At 40.5% G+C, this 25229-nt stretch overlaps 1 protein-coding gene across 5 annotated transcripts in view; it reads right to left on the bottom strand.

The window, feature by feature from the left end:
- The window catches only part of SCHIP1 (schwannomin interacting protein 1), a 767830-nt gene that overhangs the window by 584140 nt on the left and 158461 nt on the right, over window positions 1-25229 (bottom strand). For 4 of the 5 annotated variants that reach the window (XM_074405563.1, XM_074405564.1, XM_074405566.1 and 1 more), the window contains exons 2-3: window positions 17335-17399; window positions 10085-10165 (exon numbers count right to left, since the gene is read on the bottom strand). In XM_074405563.1, the coding sequence (XP_074261664.1) occupies window positions 10085-10165; window positions 17335-17399 (146 nt within the window). The remainder of the gene's footprint in view (window positions 1-10084; window positions 10166-17334; window positions 17400-25229) is intronic. The other variant, XM_074405565.1, reaches the window with a different exon arrangement.

Genomic DNA, 25229 nt, shown 5'->3' with positions numbered 1-25229 from the left:
CACAAGGAGTCTGAAGGAATTGGCTTAGTGACAAAGGAAGTAGAACACACAGAATGTGACGCAACAAATCAGGAGACCCGGACTTGAATTCAGCCACTGAGACTGTCTCCCTACTTTATTGGTTTGACTTTCACAGACTTGATGGTGCTAAGTTGGCCTAAAAGAGTCAACTTAGAAATAAAATTCATCCGCCAAAACAAACTAGTTTGCACAAGTACATGTACTTTGATTTGTGAGACACAAAACTCTTGCCAATTTTTCATCTTATATTTTAAATGAGAATAATAAATAGGCTGACTACAACTTATGCCTTCAGTCAATGAATCGTTTTTGAGGGGACATTCTGTGCTAGGGTCAGCCGTGGGCTCTGAACGGGGACTCTGGCCTGCACAGCTCCAGGGCTGTCCTTTGCATAACTGCAAGGTGCAGGGTGCCAGGGAAGTGCAGCGCAGTCTGCATGGCCAAATGCAGTGGCCCTGCTGTGCGGCATGAGGCAGGCGAGAGCACCACATCATGGGTTTTACAAGCTGTGGAAGGAAACTGGAAATGGCCACAGACTATAAATAAAGGAGTGGACAAAAATTATTCAACTGTTATGTACTACTCAGATAATTAATGTAATGTGATTAGGCGGCTATAGCAGATTTCACCTAAGGAAGTTAATTTCTGTGATTAGTATTTAAAAAATCATCTTCTGCTTTGGAAAACAGAAACCTCTTCTTAGTATAAGCTAAGTGATTCCCCCATGGACCGTGTATTAGCTCATTTTCATGCTGCTATGAAGAAATACCCGAGACTGGGTAATTTATAAAGAAAAGAGGTTTAATTGACTCATAGTTCCGCATGGCTGGGGAGGCCTCAGGAAACTTACAATCATGGCTGAAGGCACCTCTTCTCAGGGCAGCGGGAGAGAGAATGAACGCCAGGCAAAGGGGGATGCCTCTTATAAAACCACCAGATCTCCTGAGCACGCACTCACTACCAACAGAACGGCTGGGGAAAATTGGACCATGATTCAATTATCTCCACCTGGTCATATGTGGGGATTATTACAATTCAAGGTGCAATTTGGGTAGGAACACAGCCAAATCATATCAGACTGGCTTCTGATCTTTGAGATTAACATCTAGGTTTTCATAGAGGGTCAGTGAACACAATATAACCTCTTCTAAGTGTTGGCAGTACAAGCAGATCAGTTGTTAGGACTGAGCCTTTTAAAATAGTTTAAGATAGTTGTGTTAATTCTGTTACTGTCTCTTCTAAACTCCTCCGAGCATCTGGTCTTCTGTAATTCTTCCACACACAACATAAGTCATTAAAGTTGTTTCTGAATAAACAAACTGATTTATTTTCGTTTGGTTGGAGTAGTTCAAAGATTATTAATTCTCAACGGTCACAGGATATAAACAGCACAAAAATGCTACTACATTATTGAATCTGTATGTTTTCCCTAATTTATTCAAGTTCTGGGAATTATAATGCTCAAGGAAAAATCTAGAAACTCAGGAAACTTACAATCATAGCAGAAGGCACCTCTTCACAGGACAGCAGGAGTACTGAGCAAATGGGAAAGCCTCTTAAAAACCACCAGATCTGCTGAGAACTCACATTATCAACAGAACAGCTGGGGGAAATTGGCCCATGATTCAGTTATCTACACCTGGTCACACCCTTGCTATGTGGGTGAGTGGCCAATTCCCTGAAGCTAGGAAGCTTCAATTTCAGGGGTTCTTACTTGGAGACCAGGAGCCTCTTCCAAGACCCTGATGAGGGGCTCTTCATGATTTGTATAGAACTGTAAACATAAGATATTTTTATAGTTTTTTTGTTGTTGTTTTGAAAGGACCTTCCAGATTATATATACTTCAAGCCCCATTAAAGCAGAATCTGGCCCGAATTTAAATTATATTTGGTCACTGTTTTATTATGAAATCTTGCTCAAACTGCATTTTTATTTCTCAGATTTTCTTTGGCTTACAGATTTTAAGCAGAATCCGAAACAGAGTCCTGTAAGGTTACCTGCCTGAGTTTGGTGGTCTCGTTGCTCTTCAGGAGCCCTTATATCAGGGAGGAGGGAACTTAAGGAAGCTGCCAGTGATTTCCACGTGCTCTGAGTTGCTTGGGGTATCCCAGAGCCCAGTTAACAATTCTGCTGCTTAAAGGTTCCTAAAGTCTCTAAACCTGCCCATCAAGAGCTCAAAATGTGTAACATTTTAAACACAGTTTAAAAATTAGAAAACGTTGACCACCCATAGAAGACCCACAACTTAGAACACTCACAACTTCATAGGACTTTGAGGTATTCTTCACTGTTCTTTTTTTCACCCTTTTAACAGTCTTCATTTTTCAGAAAATTTTAAAAAATGTAGTGACCATTTGAGATACTACATTTTAGCCTGTTGAACACCAGAGGGCGGTGTGACATCTTCAAAGAAAGAAAGAGAACTGGGCAAAACTGAGAAGAGGTTTGCCAAAGTGAAGTTGCATGTAAGCATCCTCTTCTCCCTCCTGGTTTTATGAAATCTGGAAAGTGGCATATCAGTTTTCCTTAAGTCAGATATTAAGAAGACAATATTGTTTTCTTCCTAGTTAGTGGATATTCTTTTTTTAATTTATAAGATGACAATATTAAGTACTTTAAAATTATGCATTTAAAACATCTACACACTCACTGACTTTCTTAATCCAAGAGCTATTTTATTTTGGAATTTTACTGTATAGTCATGCACGCATGTGAAAACAATTTCACTTAGTTAAAAGCATATTACACTATCTTATTTTTAAAACATGCTATAATATGATATACAAATTTCCCCTGACTACTTGCCCTTCATAATTACAGTTTTAAGTACTAGATGATAAGCTGGGCAAGTCTTTGAATTATCATTTGGGGTTAAAAAATGACAGGGCCATCATGTCACACAAGGCTATTACCCAAAATTGCCACATTGTTTTTAAATGATAGAGCTATGCTATGTTACTTTTCTATGTTACTCTCTGTATCATAGAAAAGTGTTTACACCACATGTTATTTACTCCTCTTGGCCAGTCCTACAACATGGCCTTCAACGATTAAATTGTTCCAATATTAAGCTGTCTTAATACCATCCCCAGGTGCTACTTACAGTAAGAGGGAACTAAAATAAAATGTAGAAGCACCTCGTCTTTCAATCATAAGGAATCACGTTTCAGTCTTCTTCTACATTTACCATAATTCCTGCTTACAAGTCTCCTTTATGGCTACAGAGTAAATTACACTCTACCTTGACATTTTTATTTTTCAAACTAAACAATGCTATTCATACAATTCTTTAAAGGCTTGTTGAAGTAAAAAAGAGCACATGTGTGTTTCTGCATTTTGAATTATAAAGTATAACGGTTTACCTCTAAACAGATGAAAAACGCATTTTCAATAAATTTTTGGTGAGGTCAACTCCTATCTATCTTTCCCCACAGCAGAGGTGGCACAGTCTGCCTGCCTTTGCCCTTCTTCTATATATTCCTCTTTGTTTTACAGTGGAGGGGGCTCTCTCATGCACTCACAGCCACATGGGGGACCCACAGCCTGTGCAGTCCTGGTTACCAATGGATGTGTTTCTCTAGAAGAGGGGAGGAGGGGCTCTGAGAGAGCTAGGGTACTTAGAGAAAGCTTGAGGAAGACCAAGTATTTCAATTAGGCCTGACACATGGATAGGACTTAGGTTAATGGGGAGGAAGAAGATCTTTGGGTAAAGGCACAGAAGTGAAGACACCAGGCAGGAGGCAGGAGGATCCCAGAGGAGAGCAGTAAGTCTGAGCCTACGAAGTTGGGAAGAGGATCTCAAAAGCCACCTGGGGTCAGGTTGGGACAGACTGGGCAGTGGGGCACAGACTGAGCAGTGAGGGCAACCCTGCTTTGGTGCAGTTGATAACTGGCAGATGTTTCAACTTTTCAAGAACAGCCAGAAATCTTGATTTTTTAAAATGAGAAAGTACTATTTCTTATATGTTACTAAACGATTATAAAAATTTCAAAATACATTATAATTCAAGTAGGCCGAATTTAGGGATGGGCAAAAGAGGATATCATCAGAGAAGATACACTGAATCTGAGTTTCTTGGAAACAATAGCAAATACACATAGAGCTCTTCTTTGTGTTCATTCTCCCATTCAATCCTTACCACAAGTGAGCTGTGAGGGAGGCACCCTGATTATCACGTGGGTAGATTTTGGGTGCCAAATATTAATTTCTCCTTTTGGCTTGTTTTGCAGAACCACCGCTCTCTACCCATGAGCTTTGGATGAAACAGATGATACCCCATCACTGTAGAGGGTGGCCCTCGCTCCCAGGCTGACCAGCCAGAGGGAAGTGGTTGGTTCAGTTGGGAGACATGCACATGGTTCAAGCTAGGTCTATTAAAGACTGCTCTGGGAATTTTACTGAAAGACTACTGAGAAAAAGGCCCTCTCTTTCATCTACAGTTTCGGCAAGTAGAGCTGAAACTACCTGCAAGCCAGGAGCTGGCAGTGGCCACTTTGTGGAGATGTTAGGAGAGCCCACATGAGAATGAATCATGGGGAGAGCAGAGTTAACAGAGAAAGAAAGACGCCTGATGACATTGCTCAAACACCTGGATTTCACTATGCATGTTAGCCCATGGGTGTTTCTGTTATGTGATTCAATATATTTTTACATACATAAATTAGTTTGAGTTGAGTTTCTGATACCTACAACCAGGAGTCCTGGTCAGTCTCAGGGAACTACATGGGAACTGATCATCATTCCCAACACTCAGAGCAGATCCCTGTCTCCCCATTATATCTGTTCATTCTTCACGGTTCAGCACAAGGCAGAAATAGAGAAGCAGGATGAAGACAGTGGGTTTGGAGTGGAGAAGTAGAACGCCTGCTTGTTTAAGTCTGCGCGTTGATTTTTCTACGTGCAGCTAGCTAAAAGCTACCCTAACAGATAGATAATATTTTCATTATTTGTTGTCTATCCCAACTCTGTATCCTGATACAAACATGCCCAAATGTCAATACGGGGCCACTGCGTGCAACAGGCAGGTTTTCCACAGGAACTGCCCTCTGTCTCCAGCCTGCTTCCCCTCCACTCCGGCATCTGCCTGGTTTGTAGCTTGCAATTTCACTGTCACGCTGATAGTTGATGCTTCTTATGCACCAGGGTCTATGCTCTCCTAATAGAGACCTCTCTTAAAGAGAGCTCTTTCCACAGGTCTCTTCTCAAATACCCATGACTGTGCAGACTGTCAAGAATGCCAGTGTTCTCACACATGAGAATGTGGGCAATTTGGATCCTAGATCTACAACACTCTTTTCTTTCTGAGAACTGAGAAGACACTTCAGAAATAATGCACCTAGGTTTACTAAGAAAGAGAACAGTAGTCCTGCAATGCTATTCAACACCCAAAAAGAAGAGTATCAGATTAGGCCAATCCAAATGCCTCTTATCAAACAAGCCCTCTTCCACCACTAGAATGTGAAACCCTTGAGAGCAGTGACCAATCCACAGTTCTGGGATATATGAAAAGCAGGTGATTAACAAATGTAATTCTTCTAACACTGTATCCCAGAAATACCTCAGAGAAGAAAAAGTTGTATCTCACAATAAAGTGTGCTTATAGTAATAGAGGCTCTTGCCTAGCTCACTTCTCATGAGCGATACTAAACATACTGGCCTCCCTCTTGCTTATCCATAAAATAGGAGTAAGAATAATTTCTTTGTAACCCTTGCAATAAGTCAAGGATAATGTGTATAAGTTACCTAGCCCCAAACTTGATAAATAGAGCTCCTAAACTATTATAATTACTTAAGAAAAGGACATATTAAACACTTTCAAATATTTTGAAGTCTCATGTGCAAGTCATATGCTTTAATATAACATGCTAGATTCCTAAGGATCCCTCCTGGTTTTTTTATTTTTATTTTTGAGATGGAGTCTTGGTCTGTCACCAGGCTGGAGTGCAGTGGTGTGCCTCTGCTTCTTGAGTTCAAGCAACTCCCCTGCCTCAGCCTCCCAAGTAGCTGGGATTACAGGTGCACACCACCATGCCGGGCTATTTTTTTAATTTTTATTTTAGTAGAGACAGGGTGTCACCATGTTGGCCAGGATGGTCTGAAATCTCCTGACCTCATGATTTGCCTGCCTCGGCCACCATGCCTGGTCCCTAAGGGCCCCTCTGGTAATATTTTATTAGCTCAAGTGGACATAGAAATATGTTTGAAAAAGGTATGTTTGCATGGAAAAAATACACTAGACCAAATGTTTTTCTTGAATTCTTTTCATTGAAAGCTTACTATAATTTAATAAGACATGTTAGCATTCTCATTTTACAGAAGAGTGCGACTGAGGCCCAGAGAGGCCTCTGGTATTCCCAAGGTCACACAGTAGATAAAAAGCAGAGCTAGGATTTGAACCTAGGTTACTCAAATTCCAAAGTCTGTGCTCTCAACCACTCTTCTCTCCTATCTTCTTTTGATTAAATTTTTTACTGAAGAAGATATGGATTACTCTCAAATGCAATTTAATAAGGGTTTAATAAACATCTTTAAAGTTCTTTAGGAAATGCTTTCTCTCTCTCTCTCTCTCTTTGTCCTTCTCTCTCCTTTATAGAACCTAAATGTTGTTTCATCACAAAATCAAATATAATCATAAAAATCAGGAGAGGAATTGAACATATTTAATGAGCTGACTTTCAAAACACAATTTGTATTCAAGACATCTCTGTGTTGTTCTCTCACAAAGTAAATACATTGTTAAAACATAAGGAGGGGACTGGGGGATTGCACATAAACACCTTTTCCATGAGGTTAGTATTGGCAAGATCTGTTTTAGACCTTGCCACAACATGCAAAGAGTGACTTACAAGGTGAAGGGCAGCAGCTTGTTGGGGCTTGGGGAGCCCACCCCTTCCCGTGCTGTGAGGCCTTATCACTAAACCTGCCCTCCTTTGCTGTGCACCTTCATTCCCCAAAGCTTGTTCCAGCCTTCAGGCTCTTAGGAACACATGCATCTTTAGCCACAGAGTTGCTCAGAGAGCCTTCCTTTTGGTGCTTTCACTATTACCTTTACTTTCACTAAATTTTCTGACTTGAGAGGCTTGCCTTTGTTTGATCTTCAGAGAACTTGTCTTTTACCTCCTCCAAATGCCTCTTCATTAATAGCCATGCGATCTTGATTGTGTTTGCCCTTTTGATGCACTATTTTTATCCTCTGGTCTAATACTCAAAATTACCTCTCGACAGCTGCATTCATGAACCATGTGACCCTCCCTTCAACGTCAATACACACAGCCTCCCCGACACTCACACATTTTTTCACTGAGTCACACTTTCTGACAGGCCTCTGCTTCCTGCCACTGATACTTTGCACTGCCACATTCAGGTTTACACTTTCTTGTAAATTCTTTCCTTTTCATGATGTCCTGAGTACGAGGAACCATCTGAGCCCCTTTCCTGCTGTTCTGAACCCCAACCTGGGAGTCCCACAGGTACACAGTGAAGGCAGCCCACACCTGAGAACAGGTCTCATCTTTCCTCATCTTTTACATTCAGAGATTGCCTTGCCATGGCACTTCCATCCCCCTCAGGGCTTGCAGGCGGTGGACTATCTGGAAACCCAGTATGGGAACTGACTACTTTCTCCTCATCAGGGAGAGGAAAGAAGAGCCTTCAGGAGAGTGAATTTTATGGTGGAGTTACCCTCACTTCACTTTACCCCTGGGAGAAGACAGACTCCCAGCTGGTCCCCACCAAAAGCAGTCAAAAGACCCTAAAAGAAATCCTGTGATGATGGAAGGTGACCATGGCACCTGGGACATGGGCCCATCTTTTATACCCAAAGCTCTGCAGGACTAAAAAATCTCTTGGAAGGCAGGAGTGAGAGTATCCCAAGATTGTCCCTGCTGAAGATGCCATGGCTGGCTGGAGGAAGGCACTGCTTGGTACATCACGGGACAAAGCCTCACAGAGCAAGGGGCACAAACCCAATGAGGACGTGCCCATTGAGGGTGGGCCTTAGGGGAGACCAAATGATCCCTTCCCTAAGAGTCCCAGAACATAGGACAGTTGTTAAGGAAGCAACTGCGGGGAGTGAGAATGTCTGCCATGTCTTCATGAGAAACTTGGGGCAGTCTTGGTGTTAGCAAATGGGGGTGGGAGGGGTGACAGTGATGGGGGAAGGGAGAAAGACAGAGGAGAGAGTGGAGATAAGAAAGGGGACAGGGAAAGGCAGGGAGCAGAATACACGGCTGTAGAAAAGGTCTCGTGCATGCAGAGGGGAGATTTTCAACCTGCCATGAGAGTTAAGAACTGAATAACCAGATTAGACAGAAACTAAACTCTCCAATGGGACTGAAGTTCTATTGTTGGGCGAGATTAAGTTTTCTCTCCCTCCTTTCTCTCCAGTGAGCAGAAATGGGATTCAGAGTTATTAGAAGAGAGAGAGAAAAAAAAAACCATTCTGTTTGTACCTCATTGAGTTAGGACTCCTCCATCAAATCGACAAACATAAAATTTCAGGCTCTCTGAGCTGGCTGGAATCTCAAGCACCGAGATCTTTTCTCTGCCTAGTCCTTCTCCTGGCACCTACCCCTCAGCTTCTACAGATTGAAGGTGATGGGAACTAAAAAAGACCCGGGAGTTTTTCTAACTTAATTTCAGCATTCACATCAAACACTCTGATTTTTCATATGCCAACTTTTCTTTCAGCGCATTTTCATTTAATAGAACCTTATCTTAGTGAGAAAATTCCTTCTGATAAAGCAACCTATGTTTGCAAACACATGTCCTGTGTAGTGAGCTGACATACTACTTACACAAAATGATTTGATAGCCTGATTCGTTATGTATTTTGTAAGTGTGACACAGAACTTTCTAGCTGGGGACCAACTGGTTCAGAAGTCTTGTTTGGACTTTATCTTGAGAGGTAGCCTTATGTGCTCATCCAGAGGTAAGCTTTTTACTGATGACCAAGGTTAACAAAGATTTACAGGGGTGTGTATTAGTATTTGCTTTTATCCAGCAGGGTATCACATATTTGTGTCATTTCTATTTTAGGTCCTAAGTTGAACAAAAACTTGTTTTGTTCTAAAAGATTCCTCTTTGCACTTAAAAAAACTGGTCAGTGATTTTAGCTCAGATATGTTAAAATTCTCATACTTCTTGGAGTGTTAAACTGTGTGTGTGTGTGTGTGTGTGTGTGTGTGTGTGTGTGAGAGAGAGAGAGAGAGAGAGAGAGAGAGAGAGAGAGAGAGAAAGAGACAAGGGGGAGGGAGGGAGAGAAGGAGGGAAGGAGGGAGGGAGGGATTAAACATGCACTCATTGGCATTTCTCATATATGCTTCTGAAGGAAAATCCAAACAGGAAAAGATCATGGAAAACAGTAATAAATATTTTTGAAATTGCTTCCAAGGTAATTATAACAGGCTCCTTCTTAAAATGGTTTTAGAAGGTTAATATTTTGTTCTATAATAAAGCCTTTCTCACTTTGGATCTTGTTAGCTTCATTTTGTTAATATTGAGATGTTGTTAGCACGATTTTAAGGTAATAGTCATTTATAATGGGGGAGGAGGCTTACATTTGGGTAACTTAAGAAAGAATAAGAAGAAAAGGATAGGAAGTTAGCAAAAAGAAGAGAAGAAACATTTTCCCAAAATAATTGAAGAAAGGCTGAAATAGAAAGGCGGCAATTTTTAAAATGGGGTGTGTGTGTTTAACAAACAGATGGTTTGAGGTGGAAATAACCAAATTGTTCTAAGATAGAACTAACCAAGTTACTAAGATGAAAGGCAGGAGGAAAATGCTAGTGGAAGTTAAAGAATCGTACTAGCCCAGAAATGGAGAAACCACAAAGTGATAAAAGGCAGCGGCAAGCAAATAATTCCCTGTACTACGCAGTAGATGGCGCTATTCACCCGAAGTAGCTGTGTGCCTGCTTAGAAGAGGGAGGAAATCACGTGCAGCACATGAATGTAAAATGAAGGTGCATAACTGTCGTCCCCGACATTCCAGATTTATTCAGGAATTCACAAAACAAGAACTCTAGTACTAATTTCTTAATTTATATTTTGAAATAACTTACATTTTCACCTTTGATTCCAAGGGCTGTGGATTGAGGGGATATTTTTCAACATTATTCTCCGCATCCATCGCCAGCTGGTGACTAAAAACAGAAATAATGTCTCAATATCTCTCAATCCAGAAAGTTAACATTTATAGCAATACTACTACTAATTTATACTCATTTGTAAAATAAGATATAGATTCAATTTTGTTCATTTTAATTTATTCAAGTTCCTATTGATGGATGATGGATGGATGATGGATAAGTGACCATAATATCATGAAAAAAAGTTGCTTTGCCTTTTATATCTGCTGTCTTTTTGCTACTGTCAACTCAACATTCATAGCTATAGTATGAAAATCATTTCCTTTAAGAGAAAAGAAAAGAAGAACATTGGACCATTTTAGGGTGAGAAGAAAACACAGGGAGAGCGTTGTAAATCCCATGATAATGGCCAACTAGTAAGTTGTAGAGAAGACCTTATGCATTCCCAGTAGTGCCACTGCAACTGGACCTTTCCTCCTTTCATTTGTAAGCCATTTCAGGGCTTCCACTGGGAGCAAAGCATGGTCTCTGACCTGCAGAAAGGCAGAGAACTATACAGAAATGATCACTGCTTTCAGTGAGTTTATAGGCCTTTTAGGGCTACAACAATCAAGAAGGGCTTCATGGACAAGGCAGCTTTTGGGATGAGTTTTGAAGAATGGATAGGAAGTAGGTAAGTTGAGAGTGAAGGGAAACATGAGGAAGACAATAAAACAAAGAGCAGAGGTGAAAACATTCGAAGGGTACTTTTAGAAAATAAAGAGAAATTTAGTGGAAGTGGATTAAAAAACAGGAGAACAGAAGGAAATAAGATTGGATGAACAGAAAGCTAAGAGGTACTGGTCTATAATGTGTACAAAACACTGTCATAGACATTTTATATTCATTATCTTATTTATTATGGTAACTTTCATCAACTACGTATCACTTTCCCCACTGGAAGAGCTGAAAAATCTGAAGCTTGGAGAGATTATGTTAAATTTACTGTACAGGAGGAACCACATCTCACAGCTCTCTCCACCAGAAGAATACTGGTTGGAACATTGTAACATCAGGATTACTAAAAATAATCCTACTGACTGAAGTTTTCATAGGTAATATATTTAACATCCCAATTCATTACCCATGCATGTGGTAAGGCAGGTGTGTGTGTGTGCGTGCGTGTGTGTAACAAAAATGTCAAGAAACTACTTTCCCAACTACATGTGATGTACTTTGATTTTTGAATTATATTTGAAACTCTTTTTTTTTTTTTTTTGAGACGGAGTTTCGCTCTTGTTACCCAGGCTGGAGTGCAATGGCGCGATCTCGGCTCACCACAACCTCCGCCTCCTGGGTTCAAGCAATTCTCCTGCCTCAGCCTCCTGAGTAGCTGGGATTACAGGCACGCGCCACCATGCCCAGCTAATTTTTTGTATTTTTAGTAGAGACGGGGTTTCACCATGTTGACCAGGATGGTCTCGATCTCTCGACCTTGTGATCCGCCTGCCTCAGCCTCCCTTGAAACTCTTTTTAAAAGACCAGTGATGACCCACCAAATTTATGTAACAAACCATCAATAAATTATGATCTACAGTGTGAAAATTTTTGTAGTTTTTCACACTGTAGATCATAATCTATTGCAGCAAGGAGCTCCATGCATTTGGAGCAGGGAAATATGATAAATGGAGTGCTTAAGGATGGTGGGAGTGAGTAAGGAGAGTGAAATAAAACTAGTTAGAAAGCTATTCAAATAGTCCAGGTTATGAGGAATAGGATTGTGGTGGTAGTTAAGAAAAAAATTGTACTGGAGAGACACCTTAGAATCACAAATGTATTTTCCTCTTTCTAAAAAGGAATGACCAGGCAGTAGGAAAAACACAGGAAAGCGCATAAATTCCTACATGGCAAGTAGGTGGTGTCAGCACCGCAAGATGGCTTGGGGTTTCTTAGCCTGGTTGTTGAGGAGCAAGGGAATACTCTTATTTACTCTGTGCCATTGGTATTCAGAGTCCGTTACTAATTGATTGTTAATCATTCATTCTAACCATTTATTTAATGCCTTCTGTATGCCAGGAATCATGCGAAGCATGGAGGATAAAATGGCAAAAACACCAGAGGTGGTCCCTGTTCCTGTGGTCCCACAATCTAGGAGAACATGAACGTTACACAAGTATTTGCAAGCATGACAGACATTATTAAAGCAGAAATCCAGAAGGACCTAATCCTGAGTAGGTGGGCATAGAAAGTGATATGGTCTGGCTGTGTCCCCACCCAACTCTCACCTTGATTTGTAATAATCCCCACACATCAAGGACAAGATCAGGTGGACATAATTGAGTCATGGGGGCAGTTCCCATGCTGTTCTCATGACAGTGAGTTCTCATGAAATCTAATGGTTTTTATCAGGGGCTTCTCCCTGTTGCTTGGCACTCATTCTTTCTCCTGCTGCCCTGTGAAGAAGTGTCTTCCATCAGGATTGTAACTTTCTGGAGGGCTCCCCAGCCATGGGAAATACGAATGAATTAAACCCCTTTTATTTATAAATTACCCAGTCTCAGATATTTCTTCATAGCAGTGTGAGAACAGACTAACACAGAAAGTCTTATTTTTATAATTCTACGGTCTTGTAGAAACAGCAGCCTTATGACAAGGATACTTTAAGACTGTTAATTATTTATTAATTACAAATTAAGCAATAGAGATATATACTATGGGGCCTGTAGATATGCAACAAACTAAGACAGAGCTAATGCTTTCATGAAGAAAGTAAAACTTACATAATATTAATAAATCTGCTAATTTGGGGGTATAATTTATATATCCTCAGCAAACTATAAACTACCAATACCAGTTAGTTTAAATCTGATAGCTTTAATTCATTCCATGAATAACTGTCTGTAGGTAATAAAGTGATTACACCTCAGTACCACAGGTGACTTGCAATCACATATCTCCTGCCAGAAACCCAGGCTGATTTAATATTTTAAAAAATATGGCAGTCAGCCTAAGGTCTTAAGTTAAAAAGTGATTTTCATAAACAATGGAGTCATAACTAGCCTTCCAATTAATAGCCTTGCTGCTTGCTCTTCTCTCTTTATTGGCACATGCCAACCTTCACTAAGCTTGTGTGCTTCTGTGTGTGTACACAAATGTACTTGACTGGCTCTGCCCATGGTCTCCGATAGTATGGAGTTGCAGCTTCCCTCCCCTTCACATTAACCGTGTACCACAAAACCCTGTTGAGCATTCAGAATAAATGTAATGTTCCAGGGGGGAATAACCGATCAACTGCTCTGACACCTCTATCACTTAACTTATGGTCATTTCAAGTAGCTGAGATGATTTACATCAGCACCTAAGTCAGCTGCAGCTATAACAAAATGCCTAATCTGCTCACTCAAAGTACACCAATTTTTCAATCAACTTTGACAGCTTTCAAGGACACAGTTCTGACCTGAGACAGACTGAAAAAATCTCCAGAATTCCAGGCAAATGGGCATAGTTGTTAGGGCTGGCAACCACTGCTTGTTTTCTCTCTGTCCTGGACAAACTGAAAGGGAAGGTTACTATCACGGGCCCATGTGCTTTGAAGGAAGTCTTTAATTCCCAGGGCTGGAATTTCTCAATCAGGATTGAAAAAAAAATAAGCACACAAAACAGACTGGTCATTTCCAGAAGCTTTTAGCTTTCTCAGGCCTCTGGATAATAAAGTGGAAAGAGTAGGGTGGAGCAGATGGAAGCCCACATATATAGCATTAATTTTCAAATATCTTCCTGAGAGCAGAGAGCTGAGAAAGATGCATGCTAGTGTTAGTGAGAGGTTTAATATAGAATTGTGGTCAATTAGCAGAACAAAAAAAAACTTCATTTCCTACATTAAAATCAATAATGAAAAACCAGCATGGCCAGGTTTAATAAATAAATGGGCCGATCATCATAGAGAAAGCATGTCCTCAGAGAATTAGCTGCATGAGGAGATTGTTGAAAAACTGAAATGAATCTAAAATACATTTACACTACTGGTTCTCAACCCCAACTCCTCATTAGAGCTACATGAAGGAAGCTGTTAAGAAATACTGATTCCAGGGCCTCTTCCACTGAGAATCTAATTCATTTAGAGTGGAGCTTAAGCCAGGGCCTTTTTATTGAGTTCACCAGCTGATTCTAAGTGCCGCCAAGGTGAAAAATAACTGATCTAGACCCAATGTCATTACAACACTAATCTCCATAGAAGAAAAGTCTTCATTCTAGTGTCAGCTAAAAACTCTTTAGTTATTGTTTACATATAGCTAGTGATGGTGGTGGAGATGGGTGAAGGGAAATTCTATTTTATTCTTGTCTATTCATATTAACAAGAGCAGGTATAATGGAAATAAATGAACAGAATCTTCATTTGGCCATAGGGCTGAACTACCTTTCATGATATGGCATATTCTTAGAATCATGCAGATGGAATGAACCTTTTAGGTTGTCTTGTTCAAACCCTTGTCCAGATGAAAAGGAAAGGAGCCAGCATTGAAGGCATCTGGCTACTATGCGCTGTCTCATTTAATGCTCTCAATAAGACTGTCAGGTCAGGACTACTATCCTCATTTTTAAAGATGAGTAAACTGGGGCCCAAGGTGGGTAAAATTTTTGTCCAGACTGACAAAGCTAAGAAAAAGTACAAAGAGACATCAAACCCAAAGTTTTCCATTTTCCAGAATATTTTTAAAAAACATTTCAGATTTATCATCATCTGCATTCCTCTTGGGCACTTCCGGTATCTTACCAGCTATCAGGATACTCAGAGCATACTGTGAAGTATGGTGTTCGGCATGCTGAGTTCTTTGAAATGAAGGAGAAAAGGCCTCAGAGGCAAAGTGGTGTCTCTCTCTCAATTTCTCCTGCCTTTCTTTCCCCGCCCCTCTTTCTTCCCCAATGCAAGTCATAAAATCCAGAATTCCTCTTCTGCAAGGCAGGTCATGGAAACTAGAACCCTTCTCTCCTAAAACAAGCCACAAAACTTAAAAGTACTATTCTAACCTTCCCTTGCCTTTCTGTGTAAAATCTGGCCATAAAGAAATTCTCTGACCTGCCTAGTCTAATGGAAAGTCGTAAGACTGTCATTCCAGAAGTTCTTGTCCCATGCCCAAGAGGAAGGAAAGCTGCACAGAGAGGCCAAGAAGAATATGAACAGACAGCCTTGCTGGGTTTTCCCACCTCATACATTAGATCCTTCCTTTTTGCCCAATCACACTTCTACACAGCTGTCCATTCTTCATCAAAACAAAGTATAAAAGTGGACAAATTTTCCCTGGGTTTTCATTTCTGAAGGCTCCCAGTCCACATAGAACCCCGATTACATAGCCCGGGTATGGTGGCTCACACCTGTAATCCCAGCACTTTGGAAGGCAGAGATGGGTGGATCACTTGAAGTCAGAAGTTCAAGCCCAGCCTGGCAACATGGTGAAACCCTGACTCTACTAAAAGTACAAAAATTAGCAGGGCTTAGTTGCACATGCCTGTAATCCCAGTTTCTCAGGAGGCTGTAGCAGAAGAATCACTTGAACCCAGGAGGCTGAAGTTGCAGTGAGCCAAGATCGTCCCGCTGCACTCCAGCCTGGGTGACAGAGTTAAGACTTCATCTCAACAACAACAACAAAAAGCACCCTTGATTAAATAAACTTGTGCTTTTCATTTGTTAATGAGTGAGGAAAGGTGTGATGACTTTCTGCCCCCACATGGCTCGCTTCTTAACAAAGTTCATTCTGTTTGGGATAGGCTGATTTTTTACAAATTTTTTCCTTATCTGAGTTACAAAGCTGTTTCTCCATGTATCCTACTCGTTGACCCTTGCTCTATTTTCTGGAGCAAGAAGAGCAACTTAGCCTGTCTTTTATAGCAACATCCTTCAAATGTCTGAGGATAGCTGGTATGTTTTTTTCTGAGACTACTCTTTTCCAAGCTTCAGATCCTCAGCTCTTTATAGCAGTTTCGCATGGTGCCAGAGCTCACAATTTTAATTGACCTCTTCTAATACTCTTGGGAAGGTCAATGTAATTTTTAAATGTGGTGTCCAGAGCCAAGCATGACACCCAATCAGTTTGACTGGTCCTGAGTACATTGGGGCTTAGCCAGTGGTTGAGAGCAAGGCTTTTGGAAGCAACCGAACCTGGGTTTATTTCCCATTCTCACCACTCACTAGCTGAGTATACATGAAGTTGCTAAAACCTTGCTGAGCCTGTTTTTCCTCCTCTGTAAAATGGGAATCATAATGCCTAAATCAAAACGCTATAATCCGGCTGGGTGTCTTGGCTCATGCCTATAATCCCAGAACTTTGGGAGGCTGAGGCGGGTGGATCACCTGAGGTGAGGAGTTCAAGATTAGCCTGACCAACATGGTGAAGCTCCATCTGTACTAAAAAATACAAAAATTAGTCAGGCGTGATTGCAGGCGCCTGTAATCCCAGCTACTTAGGGGGCTGAGGCAGGAGAATCACCTGAATCTGGGAGGTAGAGGTTGCAGTGAGCCGAGATTGCACCACTGTACTCCAGCCTAGGCAACAGAGCAAAACTCAAAAGATGGAAAGAAAAAAGAGAAAGAGAAAGAGAGAGAGGGAAGGAAGGAAGGAAGGAAGGAAGGAAAGAAGGAAGGAAGGAAGGAGGGAAGGAGAGAAGGAAGGAAGGAGAGAGAGAAGGAAGGAAGGAGAGAGAGAAGGAAGGAGAGAGAAGGCAGGCAGGCAGGGTATAATCAGAATATTATGAGGAGTGTCTGAGCATTCAACAGTACAGGGTACATTATAAATGTTTACTTTTATCTTTGTTCAACTTAATTTCTTCTTTTTTGCTTTATTTTAGCTCCTATTCTGTAGCGTTAATTTGAATGTTCAGTCTATTAGTGTTAGTGTTAGCCTTGTACTTTTTACAAATTTTGTGCCTGCCTTCTACAAACGTCCCTGATTAAAAGCCTAAGACAGGTCAGAGTTAAGTTTAAGTTTCAAGTCCTTAGACATATCACTAGAAAAACTCCCAGGCATCATATTAGTCTGTTAAGCAGTAGAGCTTGTATATCATTGCTCAACTAGTCATACATTTATCCACCTACATCTCAAATGAGCCACATTACTGGCTTCTGGCCACAGTGATAGCATAAGAAACTGTCCAATTTACTTACTTATTTTTACCAGAAAGGTTTTCTTTTTACTCAAGCTTTCCAACCTTGCAAAATGATTTAACTCACTTTAAGACTTTTTACTTACTTTTCAAATAAATATTTTCCATCATTAACTTGTTCTAGAGGATTCTGCAATCCTTTCAGTTCTTCCTGTGAAAAAGAGAAGATATATCTTACAAATTGACACCAGCTATCTTCCAAGAAATACTACTCAAGAATAATTGTTAGCAAAATTGAAACAACACAACATTAAGAGGTCTGGACTTGGCGATGATTAAGTGTTTAAACACCCAACAATACAACGTGATCCTTGATCAAATTAGAATACTGTCACTCAAATTGTATGTCTTTTTTTTACTCATGTTTCTTATTTTTTTTTCAGAGCTGGGATATGTGTACATGGATCCACCCACACTCTTTCCAAACTGACTTTCTTTTTTTTTTTTTTTTTTTTTTTTTTTTTTGAGAGGGAGTTTCGCTCTTGTTACCTAGGCTGGAGTGCAATGGCGCGATCTCGGCTCACCGCAACCTCTGCCTCCTGGGTTCAGGCAATTCTCCTGCCTCAGCCTCCTGAGTAGCTGGGATTACAGGCATGTGCCACCACGCCCAGCTCATTTTTTGTATTTTTATTAGAGACGGGGTTTCACCATGTTGACCAGGATGGTCTCGATCTCTCGACCTCGTGATCCACTCGCCTCGGCCTCCCAAAGTGCTGGGATTACAGGCGTGAGCCACCGTGCCCGGCCCAAACTGACTTTCTTAACAGCATTTTCAGTGCTGGTTGCTGGGTAAGAGATGCTAATGACTGCATGCTGCGTTTGGCCATTCAGCAACCATTGTCTCTGGTCTCTTGGTAACTCTTGGCAACCTCTTCTCCACAGCACAAGTGCTCACATACACATGCACGCACGCACCCCTCCCCTGAATTTCAGGCATTTGTAGTCTCTGTAATCCCATTTCTCTGGCCACAGAGGTGTGACAGAATTTGGCCCAGGTTACTGGTGAGACTACCTGTCTTCAGTTTTATCAATCATGGCAGGATTTAAGGAAGAGTCACAGAACTCTTTTCCTGGGAAGACCACCATTCTCTCCATTCCCTGAGGCCACACTATCTGCCACACCATTCATCACACCACTTACCCCCCTCCAGAAATTGTCGAAGTGAGCAGTTCCAAGAGGAAGTCATAATTAGAAATAGTTATCCAATTACATCTAAAAGACTATGAGAAGTAGTCTCTACATGCTTTTTACCCACCAGACACCCAAGTCACCTAGATCACCTCTCCCATTACACAATTATTTAAACCCCATACTGCGTTCCAGAATTTGGCCCAATCACCCACCTTTCCCCAATCCTTCCAACATTTATGATGGGTCCGTTTCAGTCTATTATCAGCAAAATCCTGTATCTCCCCACTTCTTTGAACATGCCTTTAATTATGCTGTCCTAACTAAACGATGCCTCACTGTCCTGGGACAGCTAAGTTTTTGTTAGAGCAAGAAGTGCAAAGAACTGTTCAGCAAAGGCGTCTAGTATATAGGGGATTTTGCAGATGAAATACTTATCTGAGTCCCTGAGCATACTTTCTCCCCTGCAGTCCACTTAGGAGATGGCCATTTGTTCCCCACATATACATACTACATGGTGTGGAGGTGGGTGAGGTTCTCCTTGCTACTCAAAGCTGCTTCCACATCTTCCCCACTCCTATAGAACCTCTAGAAACGCACAGGCTGCCAGTCCTGGCCATCTGTCCTCTTCTTTATCTATCCTCACTACTCAGGGGATCTCAGGTGATCTCACAGCTTCAATTTTATATTTGTACCTGACCCCTTCTCTAAACTTCACTCTTCTGCATTCACCTGCCTACCTGACAGTTCCATGTGCATGTCTGACAAGACTCTCAAGCTCAAAACCAAAATGTTGATTTCCCTGCTTATGTCTACCTACCCAAACCTCCTTCTTCATTGCTTCTTCCTCATTTTAGCAAATGGCATCAATATTCACCTAGCTATGACAACTTAAACCTAAGAGCCAGATTTTCCTCACTTTTCCTCTCACAGTCTATAGTCAATCAATCAGTTAATCTTATTGATCCCACTTTCAAAATATATTTGGAACTTGGCTACCTCTCAGTCTGGTCTAAGCCAACCATGGTAATCACCTAATTATTGCCCTGCTTCCTATGTTAGGCTGCATCAGTCAATTCTCCTTACATCAGCCTGAGTGATCTTGTAGTACCTGGGTTTTCTTTTATTTTTATTTTTTTGAGACAGAGTCTTGCTCTGTCGCCCAGGCTGGAGTGCAGTGGCACGATCTCAGCTCACTGCAACCTCCGCCTCCCAGGTTCAAGCGATTCTCCTGTCTCAGCCTACTGAGTAACTGGGACTATAGGCATGTGCCATCACACCCAGCTAATTATTTTAATTTTTAATAGCGATGGGGTTTCACTGTGTTACCCAGGATGGTCTCAACCTCCAGACCTCATGATCCGCCTGCCTCAGCCTCCCAAAGTGCTGGGATTACAGGCATGAGCCCCTGTGTCCAGCTGGGTTTTCTTTTTTAATTGGAGTATAATTTACAAAGCATGAAATGAACCTTATAAGTGTACAATACAGTGAGTTTTAATAAATGCTTCCATTGGTAGAACCACAGCCAAAACAATATACAGAACATTTCTCATTCCCAGAAAGTTCCTTTGTGCCCCTTTAAAATCAATTCTCCTCTCCCAAAGGCAATCCTGTTCTGATTTCTATCTGTGTCAATTAGTTTTGCTTGTTCCAGACTTTCGTATACATTTATCTATTCTTTTGTGTCTAGCTTAATTTACTCAACATTATATTTTGACATTTGTCCATGCTTCCCATTGCATATACCAGTAGTTTACTTCTTTTTATTGTGGAGTAGTTTTCTATTGTATACACACACCGCAACCGTCCATTCTCTTGTTAATGAACATTCTAATTATTTTCATATCCATATTGCCTAGTACAAATAAAGCTGCTATAATCATTGTTGTGCAAGTTTCCTTGTGGATGTGTTTTCATTTCTCTTCAATAAATATCTAGGAGTGAAATTGCTACCTCATGAGGTAAATACATGTTTAACTTTTAAAGAAACTTCTCAAGTTTCCTAAACTGGTTGTACCATTTTACATTCCAACCAGCAATGTAGGAGAAGTCTAGCTACTGTACATTCCCACCAATATTTGAGGTCCATCTTTTTCACTTTGGTTCTTCTCCTGGATGTGCGATATCTTATTGTGACTTCAACTTGCACCTCTCTGATAATTGATAATGTTGAGTATTTTTTGCATTTGCTTTTAACTGAGTTATATGTCTTATTTATCAAGCAGTAGGAGTTTTTTATATATTATGGGGTACAACTCTTTTGTCAGATATATGCGTTGCAAATATTTCTTCCCAATCAATATCTTTTGACAAGCAAAAGCTTTTCATTTTGATGCAATGTAATTTATTGTTTTATTTTATTTTTGTTACTATTTTCTGTGTCCTAAGAAATGCTTTCCTGTCCCAGTGTTGTAAAGATAGTCTCCTATATTTTCTCTTAGAAAATGTATAGTTCATTTACATTTAGGTGTATGATTAGTTTATTTTTGTGTATGGTATGTGGTAAGGATTGAGTTCAGTTTTTCTTCATATGAATATGAGCATAAGTCTACTAAATGGGGCTTCTGTATAAACTACTGTTTTTCTGATACAAAAAAAAAAAAAAGAAAGAAAAACAATTCAGCTGGCATGTGGCTTTTAATGTTTGCACTTCCTTCTTCTTCCTGCCTGGATTATAGTAAAGAAATCCAGAGTGCAAAAGCCATTGTGCCTATAAGGGGGAAAACCACACATTAAAGATAATAAAATAGAAAGAAAGAAGGTACCTGGAACCCCAATGAAACCATGGAGCTGCTGCTTCAACTCTAATCTACCAACATCTGAACATGTAACAAGACCAACCTACTAATTTACTGATTCATCATAGTTAAACAAATGTAGGTAAGCAATATTTTCCTCTTAATAATTCAATGGTTTTCCATCACTTTTGGAATAAAATCCAAACTCATCACCATGGCCTGTAGAGCCCTGTGTAATACAAACCCCCACCTATCTCTCTGACCTCATTTCCTACCACTCTCTATACGTACAACCCACTCTTGTCTAGCCATACTGGTCTTGGGTGTTTCAGAAATAGCCACGGTTGCTCCCTTTTAGATCATTTATCTTTGCTTTTGCTGTTCCTTATACACAGAACATTAATTCTGTGCACAATTATAATCAAATTACCCTCACATGGCTTCCTCGCTTCATCCAGATGTTTGCTCAAATATTGCCTTCTCAAAGAAGTCTTTCTTGGCTAGGCACAGTAGCTCATGCCTGTAATCCCAGCACTTTGTGAGGCCAAGGTGGGCAGATCAAGAGGTCAGGAGTTTGAGACCAGCCTGGTCAACAGGGTGAGACCCCATCTCTACTGAAAAATACAAAAAATTAGCCAGGTGTATTGGTGCACTCCTGTAGTGCTGGGCCTTGGCCTCCTAAAGTGCTGGGATCATAGGTGTGAGCCACAGCATTTGGCCATGAGTTACTTTTTATGTATGGTGTGGTGAGGAAGGGATTGAGATTATACGGTGTCTATATAAAACACCAGATCTCTCTTTCATATAATGAAATGAAAGAGAAATACAATTTAGAGTTTAGTACTAGGGTATATTTGCCCCTTCTGATGTAATAGTACACTTCTTTTCACTAACAATAACTTGTAAGTCTTAATGAGGTCATTTGTTTTGCTGTGGCTGGTAGAAACTTATGCAAAATTTAATGTTTAATTATCACAAGGAATTTTTTTAGGCAGTTAGAACAACCATTCCCCACCTCTTTAACTACGTGATCTATAAACACCTTTACTTTTGTTTTAACTCTTATTACATTTGTGATATTTATAGTAAGTGGAAGCAAATACCATATAGGCAGAGTAATTAAATAGAAAGATAAAGATGATTGATAGATTGATTGATAGATTGCTCTTTGCAATCTTTAACATGGCATTTTATTTTTAGGGTAAAACTTACTCTTTAGCCCTATAGACTCTGGTTCCATATTCTAAGAATAAGCCTCCACATGTATCCTCCATTTTTGCCTACACCTGCTACCTATTTTTTTTTTAATTATACCCCACCCCACCTCCGATGACATAAGTAATAAATCTAGGTCATATATTGTCATGTGTTGCTTAATAACAAGGATATGTCCTAAGAAATCTGTCATTAGGAGACTTCATTGTCATATGACCATCACAGAGTATGCTTTCACAAACCTAGATGGTATCACCTACTATGCTCCCGTGTTATGTGATACAGCCAATTGCTCCTAGGCTGCAAACCTATACAGTGTATCTTACTGTACTAAATACTACAAGCAAATTATGACACAATGGTAAATATTTGTATATCTAAACATATCCAATTCTAGAAAAAATAAAGTAAAAATACTGTATCACAGTCTTTGTAATGTTTTGTTATGGCTTGTATATGTGATCAATCATTGGCTAAACGTCATTATGCAGCGCAGGACTGGAAATGGTTGCGCTTGAAGCTGTTTTGACACAGAAAGGAAATAGTTTGAATGAGAAATCTTAATTATTCTTGAAAACCAGAGGTGAATTTTTAGGTTGAATTTTTTTTTTTTTTTTTTTTTTTTTTTTTGTCCCCTGCATCATGATTAGAAAAGAGATGGAGCATCCAGGAGCGGTGGCTCATGCCTGTAATCCCAGCACTTTGGGAGGCCGAGGCTGGTGGATCACGAGGTCAGGAGATCGAGACCATCCTGGCCAACATGGTGAAACCCTGTCTCTATTAAAAATACAAAAAATTAGCCAGGCATGGTGGCATGCACCTGTAGTCCCAGCTACTTGGTAGGCTGAGGCAGGAGAATCACTTGAACCTGGGAGGTGGAGGCTGCAGTGAGCCAAGATCGCACCACTGTACTCCAGCTTGGGCCACAGAGAAAGACTCCATCTCAAAAAAAAAAGAAAAGAAAACAGAAGAGATGAAGCTGCTGCCAGTCCTGCACTTTCTTCTCCAAGATGTGACTGTGGCATGCTTTCTTCTTTTCTTTTTTCTCTGGGGACTTGTGGGGGCATAAAGAAAAGCATTTTTGCAATTTGTGCCAGCCATTCTCCTTTCCCTGGATATTTCATTGCAGAAAGCTTGCTGGGTGGGGAGGCCTTTGATGCAGTACTTTATTCAATATCTGACTATCCGCATTCTAGGAAATCATATTAAACATAAGGTCAATGACTAACAAGAGCTTTCTGAGCAGCTGCTCTGCTGGCAATTTGGAGGATTGATTTCATCATTTGGTTATTTAAGCTAACTATACAAAAACACTTCAATTCAATTGGCCTGGAAGTTCCAAACCACGTCCTCATTTTCTCAGAGATGGATAAGCAAGTCAAATTACTCCACAGATCTTCTCTCAGAGTTTCATCCTTTGAGAAAGCTTTGTTTTATTTTACTATTAAAAGCATATACAAATAGATCTATCCCATCATTGGTTTCTCTTACTAGTCCCATTTGTCTCTGATTTTGTATCTGGCAATTCCATTTTCTTACTAGAAACCAATGCCATTTTCCTACTAGCTCCCTGCTGCTGTCAGGATGGATTCCAAACTCCTCAACCAAGGTCTGTGTGACCAGGCCCAGCCTGCCTCTCCTGACTCCACCTTGGTGGCCCCTGCACACATTTCTTCTCTGAGCCCAGTCAAATGATTCATCACAAAGTCCCAGAACTCACATGCCCACTGGACATTTCACTAACTATATGCCCCTAACCTATACTGATCCACCCCATTTTTCTTTCAGGAAGACCCCAACTTTTCCCTCCTCCATGCAAATATTCCTAACCCAACAACATAGTTAGGTACTCCACCCTGTATCCTCAGCAATCTCTGGTGATTCCTATTTTTAGTATTCACTCTTTACCTGCCTCCCCCACTCAGCTCTTCAAAGTCAGGGATGGTAACTTATTCATCTCAATGTGCCTATTCCCAAAATGAGTTATTGAAGAGGTGCTTGATATTGTCTGTTGAATAAATAATGAATGTGTTATTCTGACTAAGATGAAAAGAAACTTTAGTAGCTTAATGGCCAAAAACATCCCAAGAAATTTTATGTCCTCTGCTGATTATTGTCTGTCTGTCAGATACAGTCTTCACTCTTCTCCATTCTTTACTGTGTCCTGAGAGACTCATAATGCTGGACTTTATCTATCAGGCCCTTTATTTTAGGGCTTTGGGAAATGTTTGAGCAGAGGGAGGCAGTGGCATAAGCCCAGAGCGTAGCAGAAGAAAGAAGCTGAAATATTTTTTTCTTTTTGTTCTCCTCTTTTGCTGGAGCACAGATTGGACGTAACAAAAGTCCAGTTTCCACAGAGTGGCCTTTCCCATAGGATAGTGCATATTCCTATAACTGCTCCATTTTCTCACCCCTCCAAAACCTTTCCTTCCTTCCTCTCCCTTCCTCTGTCCCATCCAACTATTGATAACACCAGCTGCTTCCTTCTCCCTTGTGGCTTCTCCTCTACTCTGCCACCCTATGTAAAAGTCACTTCAATAAACTTTCAATTGCCCTTTTACATGAGTTGTCCCTGAATCCTGGTTAATAGCTCCAAGAATCCTAAGTTTCTTTTGTTTGCACTGTCTTTGCAATTCTTTTTTCTATCAATCCATAAACTTAACTAATCATATTAATTAATCATATTATATACCAGAAAAATATGTGTGTTTGATGACTGATCTTTACAGGAGAAGCTGTCACTACTCAAGTACCTGAACCCAGCTTTCTGGCTCAGTTTGACCCTCCAAATAACAGGATCTACTATGTTCTATTTACTTCTTTTATTTTAAATGTAGGCTAAACCTGTCTGCGAAATACAAGTTGAATTACTGAAGGACAATCCAGACACACAGCATTC

This window comes from Saimiri boliviensis, chromosome 9 (assembly GCF_048565385.1).
Source record: "Saimiri boliviensis isolate mSaiBol1 chromosome 9, mSaiBol1.pri, whole genome shotgun sequence".
NCBI classification, from domain to species: Eukaryota; Metazoa; Chordata; class Mammalia; order Primates; family Cebidae; genus Saimiri; species Saimiri boliviensis.
The sequence above is the reverse complement of the archived record's forward strand: the minus strand, read 5'-3'. Positions and strand labels throughout refer to the sequence as shown.